Source organism: Neovison vison, chromosome 7, assembly GCF_020171115.1.
Source record: "Neovison vison isolate M4711 chromosome 7, ASM_NN_V1, whole genome shotgun sequence".
Taxonomy (NCBI): Eukaryota; Metazoa; Chordata; class Mammalia; order Carnivora; family Mustelidae; genus Neogale; species Neogale vison.
This window is the reverse complement of record NC_058097.1, coordinates 35,030,279-35,046,742: the sequence shown is the minus strand read 5'-3', so window position 1 is coordinate 35,046,742 and position 16,464 is coordinate 35,030,279. Positions and strand designations below refer to the sequence as shown.

General features: G+C 38.2%; 1 protein-coding gene across 1 annotated transcript in view; it reads right to left on the bottom strand.

The window, feature by feature from the left end:
• Positions 1–16,464, bottom strand: part of ITFG1 (integrin alpha FG-GAP repeat containing 1) — a 297,293-nt gene that overhangs the window by 273,434 nt on the left and 7,395 nt on the right. The window contains exons 3-5 of the mRNA XM_044256211.1: positions 16,083–16,228; positions 14,851–14,908; positions 13,320–13,394 (exon numbers count right to left, since the gene is read on the bottom strand). Coding sequence (XP_044112146.1) covers positions 13,320–13,394; positions 14,851–14,908; positions 16,083–16,228 — 279 coding nt within the window. The remainder of the gene's footprint in view (positions 1–13,319; positions 13,395–14,850; positions 14,909–16,082; positions 16,229–16,464) is intronic.

Sequence of the window (16,464 nt, the reverse complement as noted above, 5' to 3'; positions counted from 1 at the left end):
TTTTAAAATATATTATTTTTTATAATAACATGACATTGCCAGAATGAGATAGGATTCAGGATTATGTTTATTTGTAGCCTTCATCTTTATAGATATAAATGCTAAGAAACCTTATTCATATTAATTTAAATTAAAGTCTTCCTGGATGTTAAGGTATGATAACTATATTGTGATTATGTATTTTTAAAATCTTTATTAGAGATATTTTAGAGATACACATTGAAATATTTATAGACTAAAAACATATTGGGTGTGGGTCAGAGGAGAAAAATGAGGGGAAAGAAACAAGACTGGGAAGAGTGGGTAAGTTAAGTATAGATGGCTGATAGGTACATCATATGCAAATTAATTATCCCATTCTCTATACCTTTGCATATCTTTAAAATTTTTTGTAATAAAAGTAAAATAATATTAGAGCTGCTGACTTAACTCATTGTATGTATGAAAAATGTCTGCCTTATAATCCAGTTAGCAAAGCCAGTTCTCACGGTCAAACCAACCTCCAAATGAATTTCATTTTCTCTCAGAGTTTGACTTCAGTTTCTCAATTCAAATATATGTGTTAGTGTGTCTTTCAAGGAATATCATAAAAATTGCTGAGAAAAATACAGAATATGTATTGTGGGTAGATTACTAAAAGCAGTCAAGGTTAAAATGACAGTTTTTATAAAATTTATCAATTTTTATAAAAAAGAAGGTAGTAAAGGAACATGCTGTTTGTTAGTTAACTTATAGCAATGCAATACAGCTAAAATAAATTATAATACAAGAAGTATGATAAAAGACAATAGTTCTTCATTAAATGTGAATGAATATTGATCTCAGATATCTGGCTTTTGAAGTAATTCAATAAAAACCGAGTACAAAAAGTTTTTTAAAAAGGGTATAAAAATGAGAACTTTTTTTACTTCTTTACACAAAAGAAAATTTTCCTGTGAGTACAATAAGTGAGAAAGGTATAGACTATAAAAAAATATCTGGCTAAGGAACAGCAGGTAAATTTATTATTTATTTATTAAAAAAAAGATTTTATTTACTTATTACTTTTATTACTTATTACTTATTATTATTACTTATTACTTATTACCTATTTACTTATTACTTATTTATTTACTCCCTGCTAAGCAGGGAGCCTGATGTGGAGTTTGATTCTGGAACTCCAAGATCATGACCTGAGTAGAAGGCAGACACTTAACCTAATGAGCCATCCAGATGCCCCTAATTTTTATTAATAAGAGAAAGAGAATAAACATTCCATAAGACATAATAAGATCCTTTACTTTAAATGGAACTTTTTGGGTATGATTTTATAAGTTTTCAGCTATATGATAGAAAAATGCTTATCAAATATGAAGGAAATTATGTAAAAGTTTCATCCATAGGTTTCGTAGTCCTAGTGAACATTCTAGTCACGTATATAATAATCATTGTCATCACCCAGAACTACACTGGGATGAAAGGTACCTTCTTTCCAGTTAATGTTGTGTTCTAGTGCTAGAGTACTATGAAAAGCTTAAAGGTCTGCTATAGGAATTCGGTATTTATTATGGATGTTTTTTGGTCTGCTGTCACAGGGCTCTCTCTGAACAGTAACAAATTTTTTACAACTGTTATGGAATAGAAGAGGCAAAGTCATTAAAACAAAAGCTGTCATTACTCCCACACCTTAGTCTACCACATCTGAAATCAGAATATCTCACTGTGGATCAGAATGCTCCCTTTTGCAGCCAACCTTTATCTTAAGAGACACAGGTATTAGGAAACAGAAATACTGGACATACAGGCACATCAATTTTAGGTAGGAGTACTATGAAATGTGATTTACTAAATGATCTGTTTGCATATTCCTTGGTAGGTCTTCATTCATGGTAAAGTACATGAACAGACTACTGTGATGTGTTTCCAAAGATGGCCACATTATTTCCCATCCTATATGCTCTTTTGCATTTTCATTCCGCCATGCCCATATCCATAGGGAGACTCTATAATCCTCCAAGATTTCCCTTGAATAGTTGCTCGTTCTTTGATCTGTTCTGACCAACAGAATACAGCAGAAGTCAAGTGATGCTGTTTGACTTCTAGAATTGGATCTGGAAGAGAGCTAGAGCTTCTACCTACACCTCTTAGGAAGCTCCTTCATTTACTTACAAATAAATAAAAATTCACTTACATACAATACTGCTAACCAATACCTATAAAAAAGTAGTATAATCAATCACCAGGGAATTGCAGGTCATTTGACCCCTCAAATGTCCTAGTGGAACTCCAGGAAATAAAATTAGAGATCCTCGGGGCACCTGGGTGGCTCAGTCATTAAACATCTGCCTTTAGCTCAGGTCATGATCCCAGGGTCCTTGAATCAAGCCCCACACTGGGCTCCCTGCTCAGTGGGAAGTCTACTTCTCCCTCCCCTTCCCCCCCTGCTTGTGTTCCCTCTCTCACTCTCTCTTTCTCTCTGTCAAATAAATAAATAAAATCTTAAAAAAATTAAATAAAAGTAGGGATCCTTAAGTGACATTCCATTTGAAATAATTACATCATATTCAATTCAGTCATTTGCTAAAGCTTTTCACTATTTCTATGGCTTAATTCTGAAAAGAAAAACGTTTAGATGAGAAACAATGGGAAAATAAAATAATTTATCTACAATAGGAAAATTTCTTCAGGAATATAGAAAAGTTAGAAAACTGTTGTGTTGTTTCTATGGAAATAATAGTAAAAAACTAATTTCTCAAGTTCTAATAGATCCCTTTAAATAACAATGTTCCAAATATAAATGGTATATAAGGTGAGAGGGGAAAAGGTTAATAGAGGAATTCTAGTATTTTCATATCAGAAAATATGAATCATCTCAAGCCACCTTTTTTTTGTTAAGATTATGAATACTAATGCTGATTACAAAGTTAACAACAACTTTGATGAGTATTTCTTCCCTTTGGTGTTATAAATCTGTAATTTTCATATTTTTCTAAACAATAGATTTAAGTTACATAATATCATATCATTATTTCATTAAGAAACATATTTGCGGGGGGGGACAAGATGGCGGGGTACTAGGAAGAGGCGTCTTTTCAGCTGGTACCCCAAAGTGAGCTGATTACCTACCAAAGAACTCTGATCACCCATGAAATCAGCCTGAGATCAGAATTATACACGTCTGGATCTCTACAGGGGCAGAAGACGCCAGTGAGCAGGTAAAGCGGAATGGGAACAGCGGACTGATATCGGAAGATAAACAAAAGGGGGAGGGAGCCACCAGAGGCGACCGGTGCAAAAGTAATACCCCGATACGAGCGAGAGTGCCCTGCGTCTGGGGACCAGCATTAACTCGGAGACTGGTTGAAAGCACTCCAAAAGAGCAAAGGATCGCGGGGGCAAATTGTGGGAATCGGGGCGGCTAGGGACAGGGGCTTGAGTCCCCAGTCCCAGACGGCCTCCCCGGCGCGGAGGCAGAGAGAGTGCGGCGGAGAAACCGGCTCCTGGTCCCTAAGCCGCCAGCGCGCCCCAGAGCGCGGGGGTTCCGGCTCCTGTGAGGGGATGGGAGCCAGTCTGCACAACGCGCGCTAGCCCTACCACAAAGCTTGAGATGCGCGTGCACGTCGCTCCAGCTCTCCTGGGTTTCTAAGGCCCTGGGGCGCTTCTTGACCCGGGCCATTGTTTCAAAGTCTAAGCCGCGCGCGCATGAAACTCTTCCCCGGACAGAGGCGCGCAAAAGCCCAGCCTGCGGCTTACAGACCAGCGCCCCGTTCTCAGTGCCCCAGACGCACGCCCGACCCACAGCCGCCTCTGAAAAGAGGTGCGCGCAAGCCGGGCACTCCCAGCCCCGGCCTGCGGCAAAATCTCAGTGTGCGATCGCTGCTTGGAACCTCTCTGGTGGTCAGGAGCTCCCAGACAGCCGCCACTGCCTTGGCTTTGGGGACGAGCAAAAGATCCTGCGCCCCCAGGGTCTTTAACTTGGAACCTGCACTGCCAGCGTCCAAGGGGGAATTTATTCAGCTTCTGCACCCAGACTGAGGCTTCTGAGACGGAGATCAGGAAGTGCTCCAGGGTGCACCTTGACTGCACCAGAGTTGATACATCCAGCTACATCTGTTCAGTCTTCTCCCACCAAAATGACTAGGAGGAGGAATGCCCAACAGAAGAAAAATACAGAGGATGGACCTTCCGCAACAGAGCTAACGGCTATCAACATAGACAATATGTCGGAAAGAGAATTCAGGCTAACAATTATCCAGGCAATAGCTAGGTTGGAGAAAGCCATGGATGACCAAACAGAATTGATTAGAGCCGAACTGAAAGAGACCAGACAGGATGTTCACAATGTTAGGGAGGAGCTTAAAGCTACCAGGGAGGAGGTCCACAATGCTCTCAATGAGTTCCAATCCAATCTAAACTCTCTCAAAGCTAGGGTAACTGAGACAGAAGATAGAATTAGTGATCTGGAAGACAAACAGATAGAGAGAAAGGATCAGGAGGAAGCCTGGAACAAACAGCTTAGATCCCACGAAAGCAGAATTAGGGAAATAAGTGATGCCATGAAGCGTTCCAACGTCAGAATTATTGGAATTCCTGAAGGGGAGGAGAAAGAAAGAAGTCTAGAAGATGTCGTGGAACAAGTCCTTCATGAAAACTTTCCGAATCTCGCGAATGAAACCAGCGTCCATGTACTAGAGGCTGAACGGTCTCCACCCAAGATTATACACTCCAAAAAAACATCACGACACCTGATAGTCAAATTGAGAAATTATAATTGTAGGTATAATCTCTTGAAAGCTGCCAGGGCAAAGAGGCTCCTTACTTACAGAGGAAAGCCCATCAGAATAACGTCAGACCTGTCCACAGAGACCTGGCAAGCCAGAAGAGGCTGGCAAGATATATTCAGGGCACTAAATGAGAAGAACATGCAGCCAAGAATACTTTATCCAGCAAGACTGACATTCAAAATGGATGGAGAGATAAAGAGTTTCCAAGACCGGCAAGACTTAAAAGACTATGCAACCACCAAGCCGATACTGCAGGAAATATTAAGGGGGGTGCTATAAAAGAGGAAAAATCCCAAGAATAGCATTGAACAGAAATATAGAGACAGTCTACAGAAAGAAAGACTTCAAAGGTAACTCGATGTCAATAAAAACGTATCTATCAATAATCACTCTCAATGTGAATGGCCTAAATGCACCCATAAAACGGCACAGGGTTGCAGATTGGATAAAACGACAGGACCCACCCATATGCTGTCTACAAGAGACCCATTTTGAACCTAAAGATACACGCAGACTGAAAGTGAAGGGGTGGAGAAGCATCTTTCATGCCAATGGGACTCAAAAGAAGGCTGGGGTAGCGATTCTCATATCAGATAAATTAGACTTCAAACTAAAGACTGTAGTCAGAGATACAGAAGGACACTACATAATCCTTAAAGGGACTATCCACCAAGATGATCTAACAATTGTAAATATCTATGCTCCCAATATGGGAGCAGCCAATTACTTAAGAAAACTGTTAATCAAGATAAAGAGTCATATTGATATGAATACACTAATCGTAGGTGATCTTAACACGCCTCTTTCAGAATTAGACAGATCATCGAAGCAGAAAATCAATAAAGAAACAAGAGCATTGAACGACACATTGGACCAGATGGACCTCATAGATATATACAGAACATTCCACCCTAAAACAGCAGAATACTCATTCTTCTCAAGTGCACACGGAACCTTCTCCAGAATAGACCACATACTGGGTCACAAATCAGGACTCAGCCGATACCAAAAGACTGAGATTATTCCCTGCATATTCTCAGATCACAATGCTTTGAAACTGGAGCTCAATCACAAGGAAAAGTTCCGAAGGAACTCAAACACCTGGAAGCTAAAGACCACCTTGCTTAAGAATGCTTGGATCAACCAGGAGATCAAAGAAGAACTGAAACAATTCATGGAAACCAATGAGAATGAAGACACTTCGGTCCAAAACCTATGGGATACAGCAAAGGCGGTCCTAAGGGGAAAATATATAGCCATCCAAGCCTTGCTCAAAAAAATTGAAAAATCCAGAACACACCAGCTGTCTCTACACCTTAAAGAACTGGAGGATCAACAACAAATCAAACCAACTCCACACATAAGAAGGGAAATCATCAAGATTAGAGCTGAGATCAATGAGGGAGAAACCAGAGATACAGTAGAACGTATCAATGAAACTAGAAGCTGGTTTTTTGAAAGAATCAATAAGATCGATAAGCCACTGGCTACACTAATCCAAAAGAAAAGAGAGAAATCCCAAATTCATAAAATTATGAATGAAAAGGGAGAGATCACAACTAACGCCAAGGAAGTAGAAACAATCATCAGAAGTTACTACGAACAGTTATATGCCAATAAGCTTAGCAACCTAGATGAAATGGATGCATTCCTGGAAAAATATAAACTACCAAAATTGAACCAGGAAGAAATCGACAACCTGAATAGACCGATATCTAATAACGAGATTGAAGCAGTGATCAAAAATCTCCCAAAAAACAAGAGCCCAGGACCTGACGGATTCCCTGGGGAATTCTACCAAACCTTCCAAGAAGAAATAACCCCTATTCTCCTGAAGCTGTTTCAAAAAATTGAAGCAGAAGGAAAACTTCCAGACTCTTTCTATGAAGCCAGCATTACCCTGATCCCCAAACCAGGCAAGGACCATACCAAAAAGGAGAATTTCAGACCAATATCACTGATGAATATGGATGCTAAGATTCTCAACAAGATCCTAGCCAACAGGATCCAACAACACATTAAAAAGATTATCCACCATGATCAGGTGGGATTCATCCCTGGGCTACAAGGATGGTTCAACATTCGTAAATCAATCAATGTGATACAACAAATTAATATGAGAAGAGAGAAGAACCACATGGTCCTCTCAATTGATGCAGAAAAAGCATTTGACAAAATCCAACATCCGTTCCTGATTAAAACGCTTCAAAGTATAGGGATAGAGGGAACATTCCTGAACCTCATCAAATCTATCTATGAAAGACCCACAGCAAATATCATCCTCAATGGGAAAAAGCTTGCAGCCTTCCCGTTGAGATCAGGAACAAGACAAGGATGCCCACTTTCACCACTCTTGTTCAACATAGTATTAGAAGTCCTAGCAACAGCAATCAGACAACAGAGAGAAATAAAAGGTATCCAAATTGGTAATGAAGAAGTCAAACTCTCTCTCTTCGCAGATGACATGATTCTTTATATGGAAAACCCAAAAGACTCCACCCCCAAACTACTAGAACTCATACAGCAATTCAGCAGCGTGGCAGGATACAAAGTCAATGTGCAGAAATCAGTGGCTTTCTTATACACTAACAATGAAAATACAGAAAGGGAAATTAGAGAATCGATTCCATTTACTATAGCACCAAGAACCATAAGATACCTGGGAATAAACCTAACTAAAGAGGTAAAGGATCTATACTTGAGGAACTATAGAACACTCATGAAAGAAATTGAAGAAGACACAAAAAGATGGAAGACCATTCCATGCTCTTGGATCGGAAGAATAAACATCGTTAAAATGTCTATACTGCCTAGAGCAATCTATACTTTTAATGCCATTCCGATCAAAATTCCACCGGCATTCTTCAAAGAGCTGGAGCAAATAATCCTAAAATTTGTATGGAATCAGAAGAGACCCCGAATCGCTAAGGAAACGTTGAAAAACAAAAATAAAGCTGGCGGCATCACCTTACCTGATTTCAAGCTTTATTACAAAGCTGTGATCACCAAGACAGCATGGTACTGGCATAAAAACAGACACATAGACCAGTGGAACAGAGTAGAGAGCCCTGATATGGACCCTCAACTCTATGGTCAATTAATCTTCGACAAAACAGGAAAAAATATACAGTGGAAAAAAGACAGTCTCTTCAATAAATGGTGCTGGGAAAACTGGACAGCTATATGTAGAAGAATGAAACTCGACCATTCTCTTACACCGTACACAAAGATCAACTCAAAATGGATAAAAGACCTCAACGTGAGACAGGAATCTATCAGAATCTTAGAGGAGAATATAGGCAGTAATCTCTTTGATATCGGCCACAGCAACTTCTTTCAAGATACGTCTCCAAAGGCAAAGGAAACAAAAGCGAAAATAAACTTCTGGGACTTCATCAAAATCAAAAGCTTCTGCACAGCAAAGGAAACAGTCAAAAAAACAAAGAGGCAACCCACGGAATGGGAGAAGATATTTGCAAATGACAGTACAGACAAAAGGTTGATATCCAGGATCTATAATGAACTCCTCAAACTCAACCCACACGAAACAGACAAACACATCAAAAAATGGGCAGAAGATATGAACAGACACTTCTCCAATCAAGAAATACAAATGGCTATCAGACACATGAAAAAATGCTCATCATCATTAGCCCTCAGGGAGATTCAAATTAAAACCACATTGAGATATCACCTTACACCAGTTAGAATGGCCAAAATTAACAAAACAGGAAACAACATGTGTTGGAGAGGATGTGGAGAAAGGGGAACCCTCTTACACTGTTGGTGGGAATGCAAGTTGGTGCAGCCTCTTTGGAGAACAGTGTGGAGATTCCTCAAGAAATTAAAAATAGAGCTTCCCTACGACCCTGCAATTGCACTCCTGGGTATTTACCCCAAAGATACAGATGTCGTGAAAAGAAGGGCCATCTGTACCCCAATGTTTATAGCAGCAATGGCCACAGTCGCCAAAGTATGGAAAGAACCAAGATGCCCTTCAACGGATGAATGGATAAGGAAGATGTGGTCCATATACACTATGGAGTATTATGCCTCCATCAGAAAGGACGAATATCCAACTTTTGTAGCAACATGGACGGGACTGGAAGAGATTATGCTGAGTGAAATCAGTCAAGCAGAGAGAGTCAATTATCATATGGTTTCACTCATTTGTGGAGCATAACCAATAGCATGGAGGACAAGGGGCGTTAGAGAGTAGTAGGGAATTTGGGTAAATTGGAAGGGGAGGTGAACCATGAGAGACTATGGACTCTGAAAAACAGTCTGAGGGGTTTGAAGTGGCGGGGGGGTGGGAGGTTGGGGTAACAGGTGGTGGGTATTATAGAGGGCACAGCTTGCATGGAGCACTGGGTGTGGTGAAAAAATAATGAATACTGTTTTTCTGAAAATAAATAAATTGGGGGAAAAAAAAATAAAAATAAAAATAAAAAGAATATCAAAAAAAAAAAAAAAGAAACATATTTGCAACATTTTCTGTATTGCATCAGCAAACCAACAAAATCAGCAGTATACATCAAGGGTGATTAAATAAATCAGTTATGGGTATGAAGTGAGAAAAGAAAAGTTTACCTGGAAAAATAGGGATTTATGCCTCTTGGATTGAGAGTAGCTAACTATATTTAAATAAAAGATACTAAGTGAAATAAGTCAAGAAGAGAAAGACAATTATCATATGGTTTCACTCATATGTGGAACATATGGAATAGCAGAGGACCACAGGGGAAGGGAGGGAAAACCGAATGGGAAGAACTCCGGGAACCAAACTGAGGGTTACAGAAGGGAGCAGGGTGGGTAGCTGGGGTAACTGGGTAAATGGGTAATGAGTATTAAGGAGGACATGTGTGGTGATGAGCACTGGGTGTCATATGCAACTACTGAATTGTTGAACACTCTATCAAAATTATCAAACACTAATGATGTATCATACACTGGTTAATTAAACATAAAAAAAGTTAAAAAAAACCTTTTGGTTCTATATTTTGAAATAATATAATTTTCTGTTCCATTGTAATGATAGCTATAGTCAATAGAAGAAATAAAAAATAAATAGTAGATAAATAATTTTTTCCGCAGTGGAGAATAATATCGATCCATATAACTAACAGTTAAAAATGGATGCTTTCAGTGCCATTAATAGTCATTCAAAATTTTTACACAATCACTTGTGAAGTAAATGGGGTATATGTCAAAGTAGTTATCTATTACATACCTACATTAATATTTCTAAGTATACAACTTGGGTCTGAACCAGAAATAAGTCTGAACTCGGTATGAGTCACAGAAATTTGAACAGACCAATATTATATTTGGCTTTGATTAAAATTACAGGTACAAATGCTTTCACTTCAATACTAAATATTCTGAATGCTTATGCAACATCAGTTGCAAATTCCCTTTTACAGAAAATGCTCATTAATGATAACCTCACATCACTGCAAAAGCTCCTCTAACACTTAGTGGCTAGGTGTTATTTCTAAGTAATGGGGCACACGGTTACATTATTTCAAGTCATTATAAAGTGAGGTTGAGACACAAACTGAAGCATCACCTTTGACCATTTAACATACTTCAAATATCTCTGGCACCCAAGTAGATTTAGTACCCTACTTTCCCTGTTAGATAGACCCCACTGTACCAATTAAAAAGGATCCTTCTGCCTATTACCACTGCCTGCTTAGACTGACCATGTGTACATTTACTCCAGCCAAACCAGTCATGCTAGTTTTATTTGTGGGCAATCTCCTATTTCCATGCTGGCACTGGACCGGGTTATGGCTGTGGGCTTTTCAGCACAATCCTATGGGAGCATTTAGTACTCTATTTAAAGATCATTGCAAATTTCCCATAAAATTAAGGTTCTGTAAAATTTAGTTAAATTTAAGATAATCTTGGGTCTGCCATGCCCATAAAGCACAACACTTAAGTTGCAAAATGTAGGTTAGGTTTCTTGATAAATAAGACTAGGGTGCCAGTCAAGGTCTCATGAATAGTCCAAAATGTCAATGCCGATGGCTTTTTTACTTATGTACCAGTACATATGTCTATACCTTGTAAAAGTGATATGGCCTAGACACATTTTTCTTATTTTAGTCACACATTAATGCTTGCTCCCATAGGGATATATTAAGCTTTCTGTTGTCTGGAATCATGATATTGCTAGGCTATAGTTATCCCAGCAATGCTATGGACAGGAATTCTTTTCTGTCAGTTTATATAATTTCATTCTTTAAACTGGCATCAGAATAAATCTTGTTTACAAACTTGTTACTACAACACAATTAGCTATTATTGTTTAATCTGTAAATGAAAGTATAAATGAGAATATTACTCCAGTATACTGAAATATACCAGAATATAGTGTCTAAAAAATAAAAGTGAATGTCTCTAGGCATAAGTTCTTAAAGATATTGTTTTTCAGTAAACATCAGAGAAAAAAATCTAATGCAGAATTCAGAACAATAAGCTATGATACTATCACATGATACTCTCAATAGTTTTCTTGTAGATGAAGTAGAAAACCCATAAAGATATTGGAAATTTTACTCTCTGAATTAATGATAGCTGTTTCAATAGTTTTAATTTCTAAAGGTCAAATTACATATTAAAAGTATTCTAAGTATTTCTTTGACTAAAGTGGAGATTATTCCACTTTATAAAATAAAGCAGGCCTGAATTCACCATCACGTTCTCAATCACATGTATGCCTTTATTTATTTATTTATTTATTTTTAAGTTTTTATTTTTAAAGATTTATATATTTATTTAAGAAAGAGAGAGTGTGCACAGATGAGCACAGCAGGGGGAAGGCCAGAGGGAGAGGCAGAGAGAGACTCTCAAGCCAAATTCTTGGTGAGGACAGAGCCAGACCTCATGATCCTGAGATCATGACCTGAGCCAAAACCAAGAGTCAGAGGCCAGCCGACTGAGGGACCAGGTGCCCCAACTTTTTATTAATTTAAGTAATCTCTACACCTAACCTGGGGGCTTGAACTAATGATCCCAAGATCAAGAGTTGCATGCTCTTCCAAAGGAGACAGCCAGCACCCCTCCCCCCCCGCCCCTTTTATGCCATTAAAGAGAGGAAACAGAAAGACAGTTTCCTGAATAGTTCCAGCTCAAAGCAAACCAGCAGGACTGGCAGTGGCATGAGTGACCTGTGCCTTCCTCCAACCCCACCCACACTCAGTTCTGCCTATACAGGGCTACTAGGCAAAGCAAGATCTCCAACCAACTGGTCTCGAATGCAGGTCTCTCTTTCAGGCATTTTTCAAATACTGGGAAGAAAAACTATGTTTGTCATTCAAGATTCGCAGTAAGTCCCTCAAGGATCACTATCACGAGCATTAAAATACCCATATTCCTTACTGAAAACCCTCAGAAAAAGTGACAGGAAATGTGACAGTTTCTTCTCATAATACCTTATATTTTGAGAATTTACTCATCTATGGGCTGTGAATCACATTTCAAAAGGTAAATATAAAAATATATGACTTTTCCAAAACACAGGAAAGAAATTCATTAGATTTCCAAACACCTGGGGAAGACAAATTATTAATAAAGGCAGTTCACTGCACTTGTTGGAAAGTCAAACAAGTAAATGCGTTCTGTACTTTTTATTTTCCAAAGATTTATTATTTGAGAGAAAGCAAGAGAGAGAGCTTGCATGGATGCACACATGTGTGTGCAAATGGGGGAAGGAGCAGAGGGAGACTCTCCAGCAGACTCACCACTGATGGTGGAGCCTGATGCGGCTCTCTATCCCACTACTCATGAGATCATGACCTAAGCTGAAATCAAGAGTCAGACACTTAATTGACTGAACCACCCAGGTGCCCCATGTTCCGTATTTCTGAACTATATTTCTGGCTTACCAGACAAAGAAAAAATTAACCAAGCTAAAGGCATCTCATGAAAAGTAACTTGCTATAAAAGTTAGGAGGCCAGTTCTATTTAAGTCTAGAGGAATTATATCTTTGAATTCCAAGATTCCAAAGTTTTTTGAAAGACAGGCACGCATGGGTAGTAAGACTCCTAGCACATATATTTGTCAAAGATAAAGAACACAAAGTTTCCAGAGTGCAGAGAAGGAGTGTTTACATTCTCAGGCAAATATTGATTGCTCATTGAACAAATAAAATGGAGAAGGAACAGGCTTATCAGTAAAAGTCTCGGAGCAAACATGACTAAGGTAGAGAATTCAATCAAGACTGCAGGCATCTTTTTAATTAAATTTTTCTTAAAAAACATCTAATGAACCAATATTCAAATGGGGAAACGTAAGTTTATATCTTTAATTTCCAAAAAGATAAATGGATTAAGCCAGTTCTACTTAGAAAGCAGTTGCAGATCAAATCCCAAACTGTTTGAGAAAGCCTATTTGATGACCAAATGCCCTTTTAAAAGTCTTTAGAAGCAAGGATTTCCAATGAGGTGAGTTTTCTCCTAATGGTTAATGCAATCAGTTCACATAGGCACATAGATCCTGTAGCAGCAATAAGCACAATTAATCACATGGTTATAATCATATTTACTCACCCTCCCAATAGTATCTGTGGCTGGCTGGATTCATTTGTAATACCAAATACATCAGGAATTAAATCACCATTGAAGCTGAAAAGAAAACATTAAAAACATTAAGCAGCTATTTCATAAAATTCTCATGTTCTAGCTTTAAAAGGAAAATAACCTTTGGGAGGTGTGGTCGACATCACAATGCTCACCAGTTTCTACTGTAGTCAATAAAATGTTAGCAGAAGTGTAAGACATGTGTTATTTCTAGGCAAAAGGGTTTATTATTTATTACTGGACCATCCAGCCTGCTTTCAGCTTGCAGTGGCAATGAGAAGACCATGTGTTTCATGTGGTCCGGCCCCAAGATGATGGGGCCTCTGGCACCTGACTGATGGCACAGAGTTGAGCCTACCACAGACCCACACTGGACAGGCAGTGTAAGCAAGAAATGAACTTCTGTTGTGAAATTTTAGGGCTTGTCTGTAGTTTCTGCATAACTTCGCCTAACCCTGAGTGGTAAGAAGACAACACGTATTTCAGACCCAACCAATGTAGTTAGATGGGCTTAGGAGAAAAAGCCCACAAAAGTAATCCCCTGCTAGTTTAAACATTCATACTTTCATTAAATACTGCAACAAGAATGAAAAAGCACACAACTATGAAAGCAATCAAGCTTTATATATTTAAGATGATCAATCCATGGATTTACCGTTCAGACTTCAAATGGCCACTGACCTACTGATATATGATTACTATTTTAATAACTGAATGAAAGGCAGCAATGGAAACAAGAAAGTGGCTGTATACTGCTTTAGCTCCCCCAAATGATCTCTGTATCATTACCAAAAGCCCTGACAGGAATTTGGATTACACTTAATCTAGTATATGTGTGTATTTGAGAAATAAATGATAGCACTAAAGAAGAGCTTTAAAAAAAGGTAAGTGTCTCCTTAATATAGACATTTTTCTAAATCTCTGGAGAAAAGCCCATACCATTCATATTTGTCCATCAAGTGCTAATAGTATTACCCTGAAATGGTTACCTTAATTCTTTGGGTAATGACATGGCTACAGTCAACATAGATCCATAATGGACGCATTGAAAGCTACTGAAACAAAAAGACAAATTTCTTCCTCTTTCTAAAATACTGAATTTCATTAAAAAAAAAAAAAAAAGATTTCATTTATTTATTTGACAGACAGAGATCACAAGTAAGCAGAGAGGCAGGCAGAGAAAGAGAGTGTGGGGGGGAAGCCGGCTCCCTGCTGAGCAGAGAACCCGACCGGGAGCTTGATTCCAGGACTCTGGGATCATGACCTGAGCTGAAGGCAGAAGCTTTAACCCACTGAGCCACCCAAGCATCCCCTGAATTTCATTTTTTTCTTTTCTCCATCATGGCAAGTAAATATCATACAGTCAAGAGTGTAAGACTCTATCAGTTTCAAAGGGGGAGTAAATTCAGTGTCAATGCTACTTTGCAAAGTGGTCTCTTATGTGAGAAATTTTAAGTTTTTAAGTTTAAAATCATTCAAAAGGAAGCAAGCACATACTTACTCCATAATTAGTGGTTCATCTTGAAAAGTTCTATTGAGTACAGTCATATTATTAGGATCTGCATAGAAAGAATATATATAAATTAACAGGTACTTTATATTATATTTGATATCTACACTTGGGGTAAAATATCTAATCTTTTCAAAATTCATCTACAATTAATTTCAACTATTACTATTAACAACACACTATAAATCTAACTTAAATGGACACCATGTTTGTAAAGACAAAATACTGGGGTTCATTCTATAGTTAAGACCACCATTACGATAACTTTCTTGAGAGGCTTCCATCAAAACCTCTTAGGTGAGTCTTCTTTAAATACAATTTTGCACCGGAACAATTGACAACATGCACAAAACTACTTGACTCTAAAATGTCCATGCTTACATACATGAAATGCTTCTTTAATGGTGCTGTTTCTTTAGATATTTACTGACAATGAATTTGAAGTTTTGAGACTACTACTTATCTTCTCAAATGTTACAGAAAACTCAACTATATCCCTTCCACACTGCCTTGAGAAATCTGGCTCCACGAACAAAGTTATCTATTTAGGTATAGCTAATTGGCTTTTCAGGTAAGTCTTGAAGGTTTTGGGGGAGACTCTCAAGCTCTACTCCAACCTTTTTGTGTTTTCCTGTAATGGGGAGACCAGAAACCCAAAATAGCATTTCTCACATATCCCTGCATCTGAGATTCTGAATAAAATGTGAGCCTTGCCAATCAGACACACTGAATTTTGGAATTCAGTGTCTGATCACTGAATTTGTGAGTATCAAGAGGCAGGGTGCAGAGCATCCACCTGGCTGGTGAGGGTCACAGCAGACAGTGTCATTCTAGCAGCTGCTGTACAACCAGCAGTATTCTGATAGTAAAAAGCCTTCCTTGATGGCTCTGGGGATTGTTCCTGAAAGTTCAAACCAGGGTCTGTTCTTTAGCTATCCCAATGATTCTATAGGCCTTAAACCCTTTAATAAATCACTCTCTTCCTAAGATAGCAAGAGTGGAATCTGTTCTCTAGAACTGATTTCAGATTAGCCCTACTAAAAAAGAAAAATCAGAAATTTGACTTTTAAAAATGTTTTTACAGACAATTACTGACTCTTAAGGAATTCATTACTGAACTGATTTCAGAACAATATTTTGTTATATTTACCTAGGAATAATGGGCATATTCTTCCTTTAATATCCAGTGATAAACATTAAAAACTCTTAAAAAACAAATTCACCTAATGTTTGATTTTGTCCCCAGAAGATAACAGCTCCCAATTCACTGTTGGCATGATTTTTGGGAAGATATGTCAGAAGGACATCCATTTGTGAATCTCCATCATAATCCCCAGGGACTACACTCGTTATCAGTGCACTGTGATTCCTAAAAGAAATAAACATTTTAAGGCATCGAGTCAAGCTATAATGGAAAAGGACACCTTTATATTTGTACTACACACAAATATTTTCAATGTAAACTTTAAAATCACAGAACTGATTCTCATTTCATTCTTTTTTAATTTCTTATCATCCTTCATGTATTTAAGCCTCTTTGATCTACAAAATAATTCAGGATGACTGCAGAGACAAATCTGAAATATTTCAAAAGAAAGCACAGTT